General features: G+C 41.9%; 1 protein-coding gene across 1 annotated transcript in view; it reads right to left on the reverse strand.

The window, feature by feature from the left end:
• The window catches only part of CNTNAP5 (contactin associated protein family member 5), a 799,405-nt gene that overhangs the window by 423,966 nt on the left and 358,128 nt on the right, over positions 1–17,311 (reverse strand). Inside the window, exon 5 of the mRNA XM_042994206.1 lies at positions 4,466–4,669. Coding sequence (XP_042850140.1) covers positions 4,466–4,669 — 204 coding nt within the window. The remainder of the gene's footprint in view (positions 1–4,465; positions 4,670–17,311) is intronic.

Here is a 17,311-nt window from a genome sequence, read left to right on the forward strand (position 1 = left end):
GTCTTGCTTAGTTCTTACAACAGTTTCCCAGTCATGTAATATCTCAGCTCTTTGATTCTCCCACCTGTATGTGTGGGTTTGTGCCGATGGAATTCTGCAGAGGGCAGACTGCCACAGGTAGTGTGAATGAGATGTGTACAGAGTGAGAAGAGGAATCTCTATAATCTCCTTACGAGAAGAAATCTCTTTCCCATTAATACTTTTAGGGAAAAAAAAATATTGCTTTACCCTAAGAAATTAATTAAATGGGTTGACGTAGGTCAATTTCACCATAGAACTGAGCTGTCCAAGTCAGTCACAGTAGAGGTAACTAGGCAATGTGAATCAACCAGGAAAGAGCATCACTTGGAAAGAACCACAGCCCACAGGACTCCCAAGCAGGAGCCTTGGCAGCTGTCCATGGTGCTGAACCCCTCCACTCTTCTGAATTGCTGACTTGTAAAGTCTCAGATTAGATAAGGACACACACTGGAGAATTGTCACTAAAGGAAAGGCTGCTGGAGTGCCCATGAGAGCTGGGAAAGGAAAAAAACAAAAAAAAACCAACCAAACAAAAACAAGAAAAAGAAACAAAACAACAACTACCTCTTTCATTGGCCTAGCACTATCCTTTAGCCCACTATCTTGGATTCTTGGATTCTTCCTCCCTCATTCCTTCTCTCACCCTCCTGCTTCCCCTCCCTCCCTCTCTGCCTCTTTCTCTTTCTGTCTCTCTTTCTCTCTCTCCCTTTCCCTCCCTGTCTTCCTTCTCTCCTTTCCTCTCTGCCTCTTTATTTCTTCCTTTCTCTCTCCCTCTCCCTCCCTTTTTCTTCCCTCATTCTTCTCCCTGCCTTTCTCTTTCTCCCTCTCTCTCCCTCCTTCCTTCTCTCTCTGCCTCTCTTTCTCTCCCCCCCTCCCCCCTCACATCCATCTCTTCCTTCTTTCTTTCTATTCTTGATTCATTTCTTTAATTTAAAATATTAAGAGGTACACATGATCATGCATAACACGAATTCTTTCTATTCCAGAGGCTGTGTGGCAACATAGAAAGAACATGAATTTTGTATAATATGTAAAATGTTTATATAAATATTTAAGAAAAAACATTTGAAAAATATACTAAAGCATTAATAGCAGAGATGACTGAATTGTAGGATTTCAAGTGACTGTTTTTTCTTAAATATAATGATTTCTATTTTTTCTTCAGATTTTCTAAAACTGACATATATTTTATAATCTGAACATAACAGTGAAAAAATGGATTGGATGTAATACATTTTAACAGTGGCAATACCTTATAGCTAACTGTGTAAACTGAAGTGATTTATTCTTTTTGATCTTAATATTCCTTATGGGTAATTGGGCTAATTTGGTTTGTTCACCTAACAGGGCTGCTTTGAAGATTGGCTAGGATCCTAGCACATTGTGGGGATTTTATAAATAGCAGGGCGCCATCATAGGAGAGAGAGTGGTACATGAGGGAGCCAGGTGCACAGGCTTGGGGTGAGCAAGCCCAACGATAACAACGTGCATTGTGCCAGCCCCTGCTATTTTAGATGGAACCCCCTTTTTCCAATGTATTCATTTTTAGGCAGGTGTTTTCCTAAGTTCTGGAGCTATAGCAATGAACAAATGTTGTCCTGCCCTTTTGCAATCTACATGACAGATTGTCTGTTATGAGCAAATCAAAGCAGTTATCATCCCCTGTGCCCTTAACTTGGTGCTTCCAGAGATCTGCTGCCTATTTGTGAGGTAGGAAGGGCTAAGGAACTGATACGTGGCAGTGTCTCTCTAGAGAAGAAACATGCAAATTGGCACTGATTTATAAGAAAGTTAGATGGCTGCTTCAAACAGGGAAGTACAGGGAACATCAAATCCACAGCATTTCATTTTCTAAGATGAAGAAATTCTCAAACTATGCAGACTAGATGAAGAACATATTCTCACTACTGAATCATTCACTCAATGAGGTTTTACTTTGTCACCATCCTGATTAGAAAAACAGGGCACGTGGAATCTGGGGAAAAGAGACTTGCCTTGTTTTTCATTGCAAGGAATAGGTCCTATTTATTTCATATACCATTTCTTTTCAGGAAGGTTGGCATGGAGAAGAGTACAGGGCATTTGGATATTGTTTGATGAAGAAATGAGCAATATTAAGAGCTTATCTTTGGGATCCTTCATTAGGTTCACTTACTGACATGGAATATTAATTTATAATATTTTTGGTTTTCGTGTCCATGCTCTACAAGACAGTTATTCCTTAGCCCCGGATTCTACATAAGTAAACAGAGGCTTGTGGGTTATGTGACTTTCCCCGTAACAAATAGCTGGCACGTGTCTGCAATGAAAACAGTTCTGTTGAGTGACCACACCTACTCCTTTCCATCATCCAATACTGTGAGTGAAACTGGTTTGCAACACTGGATTATGCATGCTGGAGCAGAGCATTGGAGAGGGACGGCATACATAATTGGGAATGGCAGCAACTGGCAGACTGAGTGTCATCAGAAGGTGCCTGCTCTGGCGTTGACAAATAATTGTAACTTCACTCACGACGCACAGTGCTCTCTGAGGCATGGCCAGTTGAGGGGCTCCACTCCATTCATCCACAGTCCCTTCCTCAAAATCGAAGGCCAGTTAATAAACTAATACATCTTTTGCTGAATATGTGTATGTCCGCCCTTCAGATAATTCATTGTTGAGTTGCTTTTGCATGTATGTTAATACAATTAACCAGGTTACTAGCAAATCCTCTTACTGCTTTCTTCTGGGTAAAATTCTGCTTCTAAGGATGCTTTTGGTGGATATGTAATCTAATGCGCTAGATGTCAATTTTATAAATTGAACTTGGGATTCCAGATGTTTTCCCTGTTACCCCTGCCAATATTCACCATGGTGGGTAAGAAGATACTCAGAAATGACTCAAAATAGAGGCTTACATAGTTTGGCTTTTGGGATGAGTCCACACTAATTTTTATTCTTATGTCTCTCCTCCTAATTGTGAAAGTATGCTTGAGATTTATTTCCAGCTTTCCATGCAACTTGAACTTACAAACTCAATTCTGCTATGACTGTTCTTCTTTACTCTGATAGCGAATACTTAGTGATAATTATCGTCCACAAGTACAATAACCACCCCTTTCCCAAATGCTAACAAATATGAATGAGAGGCAGGAAATCATTCTCATAAGGAATGGCACTTTGCTGTTCCTTCAGCATGGGCTCGTGGTTTTTTTTGTTTGTTTGTTTTGTGTGTGTGTGTGTGTGTGTGTGTGTGTGTTTCTTTTGGTTTCTTTCTCTACAGACGAGCTTTTTAGGTTTGCTTTTGCACCTCTGGGAATTCTGCCCCCTGCCGTCAGCACTTGTTTCACTCTTCCTTCAGAAGTACCTTTGAGCACACAAAGGAGGCTGTTCCCTTCTCTTTTGTTCCCTGGAATAGGAAGTTGATTACAATGATGGCCTGCCTGTGGTGAGGCCATGCTGGGTGCCAGCCCACAGCAGGAGGCCAGTGTCCTCACTGCACAGAAGGCAGGAGGACATTCTGTACCAAATTAACTGGTATTTGGCAAGTTTAGGGCTCATCCTGGCACAACCAGGGCACTTGAAGGAAACTGTGTTTGCCTAGAAACTTAGACTTTCCCACTATACATATGACCCTCTATCTCCCTTCAACCAGAAAAAGGACAGAAAAACAGAAAGATAAAGAAAGAACAAATGAAAAAGAGAGAGAGAGAGAGAGAGAGAGAGAGAAAGAAGAAAGAAACCAAATAAATTAAAATGCGTCTTCTCTATTTTTCTCTTGGGATTCAACTTTCATAAATGTACCAATTTATGATTGGTCATAAATATACCAATCAGAATAGATTATGAGCAAGCTTCATTAAAATATATGTTCATGGGGGCGCCTGGGTGGCTCAGTCGGTTAAGCGTCTGACTTCAGCTCAGGTCACGATCTTGCAGTCCATGAGTTCAAGCCCTGCGTCGGGGTCTGGGCTGATGGCTCAGAGCCTGGAGCCTGCTTCCGATTCTGTGTCTCCCTCTCTCTCTGCCCCTTCCCCATTCATGCTGTCTCTCTATGTCTCAAAAATAAATAAACTTTAAAAAAAAAAGCTGCTGAGGATTCAACTCAGTTTAAAAAAAATATATATGTTCATGTGTGTTAAATATGCTCAAATTAAATTCTATTACTAAAAAAGATACATCGATGATAGATAGATAGATAGATACATAGATACATGATAGCAATGAACTTGTAGAGCTCCCTACTTGCCAATACTATCTTGTTTCAAAGAATGCTATGTACAGCTTAACTATTTCACAAAATGGTAATTTTTTCTTCTCTGACATGTAAAAGGGGAAAACACCACTTACACTGAGCTCCAGCAATTTTCACCTGATACACCTGGGCAATAAGGAACTGTGACCCACTACGAAATGGAGTTCCTGCTATCTCTACATAGAAAGGAGCAAAGCCTGACCCTACCCAAGTTGAGGTGTAGGGCGAGCCTCCCCTTCTGGAGCTCCAGAGTGATGTGGTCTCCACGTTGACCTTCTCCATGGAACAGGACCCCATCTCCTTGCATGCTCTTGAATTTCAGAGAGATCACATCTTTGAGAGTGCTCATCAGCTTCTGATTGAACCTGTAGAGAAGGGAGCTTCGGCCATCAAAGTCAGCGACATCTGACTCTGGGCAGAGAGAGAGAAAGAGAGAGAGAGAGATCAGTTAATATCCTCATAATTGCTCTTCCTGCTTCCCATCTTAGTTGTTGTCCAAGTTATAGGAATGTTCTTGACATTGGGAAGGTCCCATCTCAACAGGAAGCATATAGACTAGACTCAACTTAATCAGACTCAAGGGGGATTATTCATTTATAAGCAAGCATCACACACTGAATCAAAGTGAACTGATTAGTAGCCTGGAAGTAAAACCCCTCATTAGTGATATGTCATATTTTGCTTGAGGGGACAGGGTGAGAATACCATAAGTACCTACATCAGGCTCTACAGTGTCAGGTGCCTGGTAGTAATAATCTCTCATGATCGATCTTCATTATCAATTTGCTTCCGATATCTGGAGCCACTTGACCTCATCTCAGGTTCAAGGTTAGAGACAGAAAAATACAGTCTATCATTCCACAATTAACTGAATAGTACTGTCTTCTTAGAACCTGTGTTGAAAAATATTGTGAGGTCTCCTCTGAGTTCAGTGGAAAAGAATATGAGGTAAAGGAAAACTTGCTGTTTGTATAGGGAAGGCAAATATATGGCACCCTTACCATCCCTGACTTATCCTGTGTCAGTGATAGCTCTCATTTTAGTTTTTATATATAAAAAGTGTCCAATTACTATTGTTAAAGCAAAGAAGAGAAAGTCAAGAGAAAGATCGTGATTTAAATCAACTCACTTTGTAGATATGTATAAACATATCTGAAAATTATATGTCAAAATGTTAATAGGGATTCTCACCTCCCCAAAGAAATTATAGAAATGACAAGTAAGTATATGAAAAGATGCTCCACATCATGTGTCATTAAGAAAAGGCAAATTAAAACAAGAATGAGATACTGAACACTGACAACAAGAAATGATGGTGAGGATGTGAAGTGACAGGAACTCTCATTCATTTGTGGTAGGAATGCAAAATGGTACAGCTGCTTTGGAAGACAATTTGGTGGCTTCTTATAAAACTAAACATACTCTCATCACACTACCCAGCAGCCTCACTGCTTGGTATTTACACAAAGGAGTTGAAAACTTATGTTCATGCAAAAATCTGCACATGGATGTTTATAGCAGCTTTATTCATAATTGCCAAATCTTGGAAGCCACCAAGATGTCCTTCAGTAGGTGGATGTATAAATAAACTGGTATATCGAGACAGTGGAATATTATTCAGCACTAAAAAGAAATGAGCTAGCAAGCCATGAAAAGACATGAAAGAAATTTAAATGTGTATTACCAAGTGAAATATGCCAATCTGAAAAGGCTACTGTATGATTCCAACAGTATGATGTTCTAGAAAAGGCAAGATTATGGGGACGGTAGGTTCACCAATTGTAGTAAATTTACCATTCTGGCAGGGAATGCTGACAACAGGGGAGGATCTGTATATGTGGAAGCAGGCAGTATGTGGGAAATCTGCATACCTAATTTTGCTGTGAATCTAAAACCACTCTTTAAAAAAGTAAGTCCTTAAAAATAAGTTAATAGAGACTCTACTTGGGAGGTGTTCTATGTTATTTTCACATTAGTTTTCCTATTTTTTTTAATTACAAAAACTTTTACAATGAACACTTATTACTTTTACAATAGAAAAAATTCAAGGCTATTTAATATAACTTGAAACAGATTCATTATTTACCATCTTATGTGGGTGGGACAGTGGTGAATGGTGTATGGAAGGGGTGGGATTGGTCTTATTTCAAACCAAGCACTCATAAAAACTCAATTTTTCATTATTCATCAAGCAATTAAAATGCTCGGCTTGAGCATACACAATGATAAATTAAGTATATTATTTTGGCCAAGGATCTAGAAACATTCTTTGTAAAGCCAAAATTATGAAATGAAAATAAAAGTGAAATCATACTTTTACTGTAATTAGTTTTAAGATGCAATTTAGCAATTTATTCCTAAGGAACAAAGTGATTCAAACCAAAAGGTTGCTGAGGACTCCTTAGACCCTAGAAAGAAATACTCCAGCTACAGAGGTTTTCATCAATTCCCACCTCCCTTAGACCCTTCCCATACCACCCATCGCTACCCCTACACCTGTCCCCTGAACTGGACTCCTATCCAAAGCAAATGGAGGCCACAGACAACAATATGTCATCAGTTATGTTGTAATGAGTCCATGCATAGATAAGGTCATGGATTTTAAACAATGATAGTCATAGCTTGTTAGCTGAGTCACCTTGGGCAACTCTATCTCTCTGAGACTTGATTTCCTCCTCTGTAAAATGGGGTACTTAACATCCTTCAGAGAAGACTGCAGTAAGAGTTAAATGTGCTAATACATATAAAGTGACAATACGTACATAGTGATGCCATCATGTCTGACACATTGTGTTACATCAATGGTAGGTAGTAGGGGTATCAATAAGATTGGAATGACTGGAGGGACCTGAGTTCCTAACCAGTCCAATCTGGTGGGTCACACTCCACTTTCTTACCCAAAATGGTGCTATTCCATTTTTCCATTTTTTGAGTCAATGGATTACTGCCCAGGGGATGCCAAGTTTGCCCCAGCTTCTCACACTCTATTTGCAATTCTTCATGAGTGCTGGGTGCATACATTATGAATCCATATTCTCTTCTAATTGTCCCCCTCTGTCACTGCACAAGACTCTGGGTAAGAAACTGGGTCCTTAGGAGCCTGCTGTTGAGTGACACAACACATACTATTTATGGACAGCCACACTAGTATGGGTTATTACGAGCTCTAATAGAGAGTATACCCAGCGTTATGGGAACAGAAAGCTGAAACACTCTATTGTCTGTGGGTGTGGGACAAATGCTTTCATGAGTAAACATGGAGTGTGTTATTACTTCACAGACACACCTTGTGCCCTGTGTCTCAGCTTGAAGTACACAGGCACTCTCTCCACTCCACGGCCCTACTCCCCTCCCTCCTGATCCATCACAGCATTTATGACCTGCGTTATGTTCCCTCTAATGTCTGGCTAATCTAGTAACTAATTTGGTGATATAAGTGTTGATGACCTAGGTTACCTCCAAGAAAACACATCTCCCTATTGCCACGAAACCTAAAGGAGACAGAGGCAATTGATAGAAACAAAAACAACAAATATTGTTGGAAGTCTAACAGTCCTGGGTTTCAATTATGGTCTTGCCATTTATAAGCTGGAAGACTTGAGGCAACTCAAGTGATGTCTTTGAGCTTCAGTCTTCTTATCTGTACAATAGGGCTAAGCAAAGCCTACCCTACAAAGTCGTCATGAGAATTCCATAGACTGTACCTGGAAATGAAGAGTCAGTATCTCACATCCCTCATCTCATCCATCATTAATCCAAAGGCATTACTTACAGTGCTAAAGATTTGTGCATGGTATGAAGACAATCCAAAGAACACGGCTGATTCAGTATCTGTCATATCACACTGAGCAGGTATGCATTGAAGCCTACATCATCACCTTCATAGTCTTAAAATAGCCTTGTAACTGCCGTCCCTGATTGTACATTTGCTACTTCCCTCTGACCCATTCTCTCATCTTCATAAAACATAAGTAACATTACCCATCACCTTCACTGAAGCCCTTCAGTGAACTCTCTTTACACTGAGAATTAAATTCTGTCTCTGAGACTTCCTGTGATCTGGCCTTCCTGCTTTCCCACCTCATCTTTGACTTCCTTCCCCAACCCTGACTCCACTGTATGCACAATGTACTTTCAACGTACATGCATGTGCAACGTGGGGGGTAGTCTGGATATGTAGAGAGCACACGTCATGAGCCCTGTGATGTCATGTATATCTGTATCTGTATCTGTATCTGTATCTATATCTGTATCTGTATCTATATCTATATCTATATCTGTATCTATATCTATATCTATATCTATATGTATACAGATACAGATATAGATATAGATTTATGTGAACTTGATTTCAATCAGCCTATGAGGAACCTACTATTTGGGTTCCAGTTTTACAAGTGAAGAAACTGTGGTTCAAAGAGGTGCAGAAGTATGAAGTTAGCAAGTGGCGGAGCCAGGATTCCAACCTGCCCCACCTGACTTTACCCACTCTGCATGTGCTGAGCACTTACACGAGGTCCACCCCTGTCTCACTGACGCTCTCATTTCCAGCTGTCAGGCAGGTGCTTGGCCATTCCATAAGGGGTTAGGGATTAGCGAGTTTTCCCTAAATGCCCCGATACTTCCTTCACAATGCACCTCCCAAATGGTATTTGACACTTGGTTGTTTCCAGCATGGCAGAGCATCCCACGAGGGCAGGGGCCAGATGTGTATTAACCACCTCATTGACTCAGAGCCCAGCATTGGGCCCAGGACATTATGCTGTCCAGAAACACCTGTGAAATGACTTAGGGGACCAGTAAGGAAACCATGCCCAAAGGTATTACTGCCGATTGTCCCTTGACTTCCTGTCATGTTACCTGTCCCCACCCTTTAAGAGTTTTGCTACCCATTCACACTCAGAGGGTTAATTTCTCTGGAAGTACATGCTCAGCCACCTGGGATGTGACAAGCGCTTTCCCTGCAGACACATGCTCGCCAGTGCAGAGGCGAAAGGCCCCCTCTAGAAAGACAGACTTGGCCTGGTGCAGAGTGGAGGCTTTCCACCCAAGGCCACCAATGACTAATGAGAAAGACACTTTGACAATCCAAGAGACTTCAGGCAAACACACTGAACCTTTTGAAATATGGAGTCACACGTAAAATGTGTCAACCATTTCTCAGAAGAAGAAACAGGAAGTTAAAGAGAAAAAGAAAAGTTTACAGAAAAATGAAAATATTTTTAAATTGTGGTTGTGAAGAAAAACAATTCTGTAATACACTGCTTTTCTCTCTTTATTTATTATTGTAATCACTTTGTCCTGATTCTCTCATTCAGTACTTTCAGGATTTAATTTGTGGCATGGGGTCTGGTTACAGACATGAACACCTTCATTCATGTTTTACAAGCAACTGAAAGAAGAATCTTTTTAAAAATACCAAGAAAAAGAAAAAAAAAGGAAAGGAGGGGAGAGGAGAGGAGAGGAGAGAAGAGGAGAGAGGAGGGGAGGGAAGGGGAGGGGAGGGGAGGGGAGGGGAGGAGAGGAGAGGAGAGGAGAGGAGAGGAGAGGAGAGGAGAGGAGAGGAGGGAGGGGAGGAGAGGGGAGGGGAAGGGAAGGGAAGGGAAGGGAAGGGAAGGGAAGGGAAGGGAAGGGAAGGGAGAAGAGAAGAGAAGAGAAGAGAAGAGAAGAGAAGAGAAGAGAAGAGAAGAGAAGGGAAGGAAAATGAAGTGTGTTGCAAGGTGCTTAATGGGTAGAGATAGGCCCCTACTGGCAGGTGGAAAAGTATGTAATCACCTCAGAATATAGTTTTAAGAGCACCAAGAAAATAACTGACAAAACTAAATATATCTTTTGTGTCCTTTATCACAGCCTCTCTAAGCCACCCATAGAAATTTCTTACTGTGGACGAAGTAATCCATTCTCTAGGGGAAAAAAAGGAGCAAATTAGGACATATTGCCTGATTTAATGTTCTCAACAGCACTGAAACGTCCATTTTTCCCAATGTGTAACATGGGGAAGACAAAGCACAGAAAGATTATGTACCTTGCCCAAAGGCATACACATGGTAATAAGTTGTGTGACCCGGAAACCATCAATGTTTCCTCTGAAAAAATGGGTGGGTGTGAGGATACAACAAAACTTACATCTCATGTCCAAGGAGAATGTACATGACTTTGTACAAGGAGAATGAATCATGCTCTAGAGAGTATGTATGTGTGTGGGACTGTGAATACAAGAAAGGAGATGCCAATTTAAAAGGGAGATAAGGATGGGACTCCCGGCTGGCTCAGGGTGGGTAAGCGTCCAACTCTTGCTTTTGGCTCAGGTAATGATCTCATGGTGTGTGGGATCTAGCCCCACATTGGGATTGATCTCATGGTGTGTGGGATTCTCCCTCCCCTCTCTCTCTCTCTGCCCCTCCCCTGCTCTCTCTTTCTCTCTCTCTCAAAATAAATAAATAAACTTGAAAAGGAAGATAATGTTAAATAGGAAGTTTTCTTTTCCTTAAAAGTTGATATGAATTTCCCTGGTGTCCCCACTCTGTTGTACTTCTTCTTTCGCTCAGAGCAGTGCTGTTCCTAAGAGGACCAGGGAAACCACACAAACTTCTGAGAGGCTTTTTTTAGGGTAGACGTGGAATGCCTTCCCCACCCTATCTCCACTAAGCTCAAACCCCCTTTCTTAGTATATTTCTGTGGTCTCACTTCAGTAAGACATTCTTATATTCAAAATTTGTTGACCTCCCTCAACACATGTGAGCACCCATGTTCAGCACAGGAAGACAGTGATAAACTCCACTGTATTGTTTGGTCAGCCCACATTTCAGTCCTGGCTACCCGTCCCGCCCCTCCCCAGCGGCGTTCCCCAATTTCTTCTTGCAGAGAAGACAGCTGTTAGATATTTAGTTTCCAGAGTGGACAATCTTCCTCTCTCTCAAAATCAATTTTTTGGATCTCGTTACTGTGAATTTAATTCCATTCAATTTGTGGCCCGTTAAGGTGGTTATACATTGGCATATTTCTCCAGAATATGAAGGAGAGCCCATGTGGGGACCCAAAAAGGTGCAGGATATGGGCAGGTAGGTCCTACAGCCCACAAAGCTGTCCTTTTAGGTCAAGATAAAACCAGCACATACTCCCCTCCATCCCAGCGGTACTGAGAAATGCCAGCACTGGCCGATTTCCCACTGGGCCCATAATTGCTGACCCAGCTGTCAGAGCTTGTTTTCTGAGAAAGACAGAGTTCTGGAGGCATACTCTGGCATATTTGATGGATGTTGGTAGCTTGTCAACAAACCAGCTAAAAAAAGGGCTCCACTGAATTAAAGATTCCAAGCTCAAATCCCCAAGTGAGCTGAGAAGGATGCTGGTGTGGGCCCAGGACACAGAGTCTGTTTTCTCATAGACACAGAAGCCCAAGCTCAAAGCTGACAGGAGACACCATCGATTCACCCTGAGACAATTAGTCCCACTCAGACTCTTTGGCTGTTCACAGCAAACATGATTTTCAATACAATCACAGGTTGAAGCTTATCTTATGATACATTATATAAGAAAAATGATTATTATTCAGACCATATGCTTGCACCGAGGACTCGGGGGCTTTGGCTAGCAATCCACAAAGCACAAAGGTTTCCACAGTCGGCTCGCACTTACACAGATCCTCTACCAATCCCGACTTTTCCAGGCCTTATCAGAAGCTAATGATAACCTCAGATGAACTATGAAAGCAATGTCAGTTTCCAAAGTTAGCACTGACAATCCCTAAGAAGCGCTTTCCTCACGGAACTTCTGACATTTCTATGTACGATAGACAGCAGGGAAAGCACAGAATGGATCTCAAGAAGACAACATAAAAAACAGCCAGAGTACAAGAAAAACAAAAACAAACAAACAAAAAACTTTGAATTTCAACCCTAACTTTAGCAGATAGAATTTTTAGCTCTGACAGTCAGACTTGCCTTCTTAAAACGCCCAGGGATTTTTGGATATCTTAGACATATAGACATCTCTGAACACACTTGAAGTTTGTAGCTCAACTGGACTGTTCACGAGCTATGAAGAATTATACCCAAATAATGTACTCACTTTAAGGAACTCTATAAACAGTAGAGATGCTTTGGCTGTTTATTCTTAAGTCCACTGGCAGATCTTGGGCCTATTTTGTACTCTTTTTGGTCACTATGCTGAGCTATGAGATGCAGATGATTGAGACATGGGTCGTTCCATCCGGGGACACAGACACAGTGACACAAACACCCAGCAAATGAATCACTCTGGTGGAGTAGGAGGTGATAAAGGGAAGCATAATTACAGTCTGTTTAACTTTCAGCCCAAGTAGACACATGTGGGATGGAAGGGAAGCGTTGGACAACTAAACTGTTGTCAGTACAGTATGGCCCAGGACTGGGTCACCCCAAGGAAAAAGGTACAGGACAGGCCACGGGAAGTGGCAGGCGTGACAGGTTAACAGAAGGTTTTGTCAAAGGGGTACTGTTTCACAAATCTTATTCACAAGTTCCCAGAAGGAGGCATCAAGGCAAAGCCCAGTCCTGAGCAGGCAGCCTTTGGTGTGCAAATAGCATAACACAGTTATGAACTGTCTGCTTGCCTTCCAGATCGCCAGTAACCTTCAGCCGCAATGCACAAACGTTCCCTGTGAAAGGGAGTTCGAACAATGAGCATCATTTAAGTAGGAGGGTCAGCATTGGAGAAAACAGCTGTAATTTCCCACCGTAAAACTAGTGGGTATTTTTTTTCTTTTTCTTTTATTTTTTTTACAGTTTATTTATTTTTGAGAGACAGGGACAGTGTGAGTGGGATAGGGGCAGAGAGAGAGAGAGAGAGAGAGAGAGAGAGAGGGAATCCCAAGCAGCCTCCACACCACCGGCACTGAGCCTGAGGCGGGGCTCACACTCATGAAACCGTGAGATCGTGGCCTGAGCCACAGCCAAGAGTCGGACGCCAAACTGACTGAGCCACCCAGGGGCCCCGGTATTTTTGTCTTAAAAAAGATTGACCATGGTTTCATTTGGGGGGAGAAACTGAATACCCCTTGTTAATGATTCTAGCTGAGTACCATCAGTGAAGAAGTCACTCCAGTGACCATTTCAACAGAGAGTAAATGTAACACAAACTATAGGGGGCAAGGCCTTGGCCTTTGTGAGGAAGCCCACGGCTGCAGAAAGTGGCTGATCTAACTATCAGTCCATTTCGCCTCCTAAGGCTCCTTTAAAATCATACCCATTAGCATAAGGGTCACAGGAATCAGAGCCATACAGTCAGTCAAAGCACAGAGCAGGCAGACAAACATCAATTCATCAGGAAAAATGGTTAGCTGTGGATTTCCCCTCCTTTTCTGGCCTTACAAAACACCTTGCTTCCTTAACCCCACGTTTATAAGAATCTGTCAGCCTTTTTTATTTATTTTGTTTTTTAAATATTAATGTTTTATTTTTGAGAGAGAGAGAGAGAGAGAGAGAGCGAGCGCATGAGCAGGAGAGGAGGAGGGGGAGAGAGAGAGAGAGAGAGAGAGAGAGAGAGAGAGAGAGAGAGAGAGAATCAGAAGCAGGCTCCAGGCTCTGAGCTGTCAGCACAGAGCCTGACGTGGGGCTTGAACGCCATGAACCAGAGATCACAACCTGTGCCGAAGTCAGATGCTTAACCGATTGAGCCACGCAGGCGCTCTATGTCTGCTTTTTTTTTTTTTTTAAGCTACTAAAACTCCTGAGTTCCTATTGTCCTATATATTTCTATATCTCCAAAGCCTAGCAGAGAGGGGACTAATGAGTAATGTGTGTTGCCTACTGAAGTAGCTTTAAGATCCTCAATCAATAATGACTGTTATTTCAGATTCATCAGAAATGCTGACCTATGAGAGAATACCACAGTGTTTTTTAGTTAATATATTCTCACTGCACATGTACATGTATATTTGTCTCTTCATAGAAGAGTTTCTTTTTTTGTTATTCTTCTGTGAACTATGAGAAAAAAAGAGAAAAAAAGGGAAGGGAAGAAGTTGACTAACTCAATTTTAAGACCCTTTTGGGCCCTGATTTCCTCATCAATAGACTGAAGAAATTGCAATGAGTGATTGTGGAGGTATTTCTGGCTATAAAATTCTATCTATGATTTCCAAAGCAGGATTCAAAGCTCACACTGGGGTCTCCAAGCCCTGAGGCCTGATTGCTGTCATCATGTCCTCTGCTCCTCTAGGGTTTAAATAGCTATAAACCTAGCCTCTTAAAGTCCCCTGTGATATGGACCTTAACATGCCATAGATGAAATTTACAGTTTTGCAGCCTCTACCATGTATGACAAATGGCCCCAGATGATGGGAACAACAAAGAGGGCAGCTGAAGCTGGGATGACAAAGAGATTTATTTGGGGAAAGAGAATGTGACTTCAGCTCTGAGGCTGATGAATTTTAGACGACACCACTTGGCAATAATTAACCAAGTAGGGGCAAAGTCTTTTTCTGTGTGGAAAGGAGGCAACTTAAGGTATACTAACATGGTTGTAAGTTTTAAAGAGATTGGGAAGTGTGGCAGATCATGATGCCTTATCTGAATTTATAATACTTTTTAAAATTAGCTTCCCATAGTGAAAGGAATTCAAATAGAAGCCCCCAGACAGAAGTCCCCTTAACCTAAAGTCTCCAGATGGGCCTGATGAAGGTGTTGGAACCTTTCAGGAACTGGTATGTAAAAAAGTTCACACTCTTCCTTTGAGGTGCAGGTGGAATGTGGTCCTGATAAGCTGGGAAAAGAAAAATGGGGAGAAGTGTGGTGACCAGCTTAAATAACAGCCGAAGACAATGATGATCAGAGCTAACCCTTTTTCAAGGCTTATCTTATGCCAAATGCTGTTTCAACCAATTTGCCTATGTGAAACAAGCACTATTATTACCTGTGTTTTCACTAAAAAGGAAGCTGCGTCCACAGAAGACCCGAGATTGTCCAGGATTATACAACCAGCAGGTGAGAAAGCTGGCTTTGCATCTCTGGTGGTGAGTATGCCCGTGTGTTAACGTGACTATATACGGCCTATAACAGTGTTTACATTTCATTTAAAATCCTTAAGATTTGCAATCACAGACATGAAAATGTAGACAGTGTAAACTAAGAATGAAATGACTCTCATAGCTAGGAGAGGAGCTTGAGAAAACGGTTTTAAACTCTGGCTCCATATGACCACCACCTAGGAACAGCAAAAAAAAAAAAAAAAAAAAAAAATGCTTATGCTGGGCTCTCTACCCAGAGATTATGACTTAGTATTTAGAAACAGAATATCCCCCAGGTGATTTTTATGGAGAGTTAGGTTTGAGAATGCAGGTAAGGGACAAAGAGGTAAGGAGCTACTGGACGGGGCAGTAGCCACACTCTGTTCCCGGACACCTTCCTATGCTCAGGAACTGAAGGTTGCTCACATTGGGCTTTGGGAATAAACCAATAATATGGGTACCAGAAAGCTGAACAGAATGCTTTCCAGTAAGATTTTCCCATGTCATACGACTAAATGCTTTCAGACACATAGTAAAAAGCCCACGGATATAGGAACAGTACAGAACTGGGTTCAAAGCCTGTCTCAGAAGGCCACTGGCTGTGACACTTTGAGGAAGTTGTTCATTCAACAAATTTAATAGCTATTAATTGAAATGAGCCTCTTTTTGTGCTATGAACTAGGTATGAAAGTAGATATGCTCCTTGATGTTATAGAGCCTGAAACAGTGAGATAGGTAGCTCACAATGAAATACACATTTCAATAGCTACTAGATATCTATATTGATCTATCTCTATTTCTCTCTTACTGTGTGTGTGTGTGTGTGTGTGTGTGTGTGTACGTGTATTCATTCTATATGCTGAATGTTGTATCTCCCAAAAATTCGTATGTTGAAACCTACTCCCGAGTGTGATGGTATTTGGAGGTGGGCTTTGGGAGAGGAGACAAGATCAATGGGATTAATGTTCCTATGAAAGAGACTCACCGAGTTCCCTTGTCCTTTCTGCCATGTAAGAACACCGTGAGAAGATGGAAATCTATGAAACAGGAAGTGAGCCCTCCCCAGACATGAAATTTGCTGTGCCTTGATCTTGGACTTTCCAACCTCCAAAACTGTGAGAAATAAATGTCTGCTGTTTATAAGCTACGCAGTCTATGGTTTTCTGTTATAACAACCGAAACAGACTGAGGCAGAGATCGATGCTTTGAAATAAAAGAATGGTATGTGTTAAGATAAAAAAAAAAATGGAAGGGTAACTTTATTTGAATTGGGAATCAATTGGCACCTCTCTGAGAAAGTTATAATAAAGCTGAGATAATTGAAGAGTTGAGCTAAAGGGGCACTTGGGTGGGTCAGTCGGTTAAGCATCTGACTTGAGCTCAGGTTATGATCTCATGGTTCGTGGGTTTAAGCCCTGTGTGGGGCTCTGTGCTGACAGCTCAGAGCCTGGAGCCTGCTTCAGATTCAGTGTCTCCTTCTCTCTCTGCCCCTCCCCCACTCATGCTCTGTCTCTCTCTCTCTCTCTCTCTCTCTGTCTCAAAAATAAATTAAAATTAAAAAAAAAAAAAGAGTTGAGCTAAAGAAAGCAGAGGCGGTGGGGAGGGGGAGCCCTCCAGACAGAGTGATCAGCCCATTCAAGGGCCCTGAGATAGGAAGGAGGCAGCATGGCATGAGAGACCACAGAACAGAAGTCACTAGGGCTTCAGCCCAGGTAGGGAGGGACACCACAGAGCGGTGAAGCCAGTGAGGCAGGTGAAGGCCAGGTCCCCTGGTGCCTGTTCTTCATGCACAGGGTGCACAGGGCTTTGGTTGTGTTACGTGCAAGCAGAAGCCAGTGAAAAGTGTGCAGCAGGAAGGGGCTCAACTCTGTATTCTATGACAATCCTGCTTACTGTAGTGAAGATAATGGAAAAGAAGAAAAAGACAAAAAGAAAAAGAGTGAAAGTGGGTTGCTGAATTAAAAATGCAGGTGACACAAGAAGTAACTGAATGAGGCTGGTGACTGTGAAGATGAAAAGAAATGGGCATATTGGGGATGGATTGGGAAGTCATACCGATAGAACTTGTT

This window comes from Panthera tigris, chromosome C1 (assembly GCF_018350195.1).
Source record: "Panthera tigris isolate Pti1 chromosome C1, P.tigris_Pti1_mat1.1, whole genome shotgun sequence".
NCBI classification, from domain to species: domain Eukaryota; kingdom Metazoa; phylum Chordata; class Mammalia; order Carnivora; family Felidae; genus Panthera; species Panthera tigris.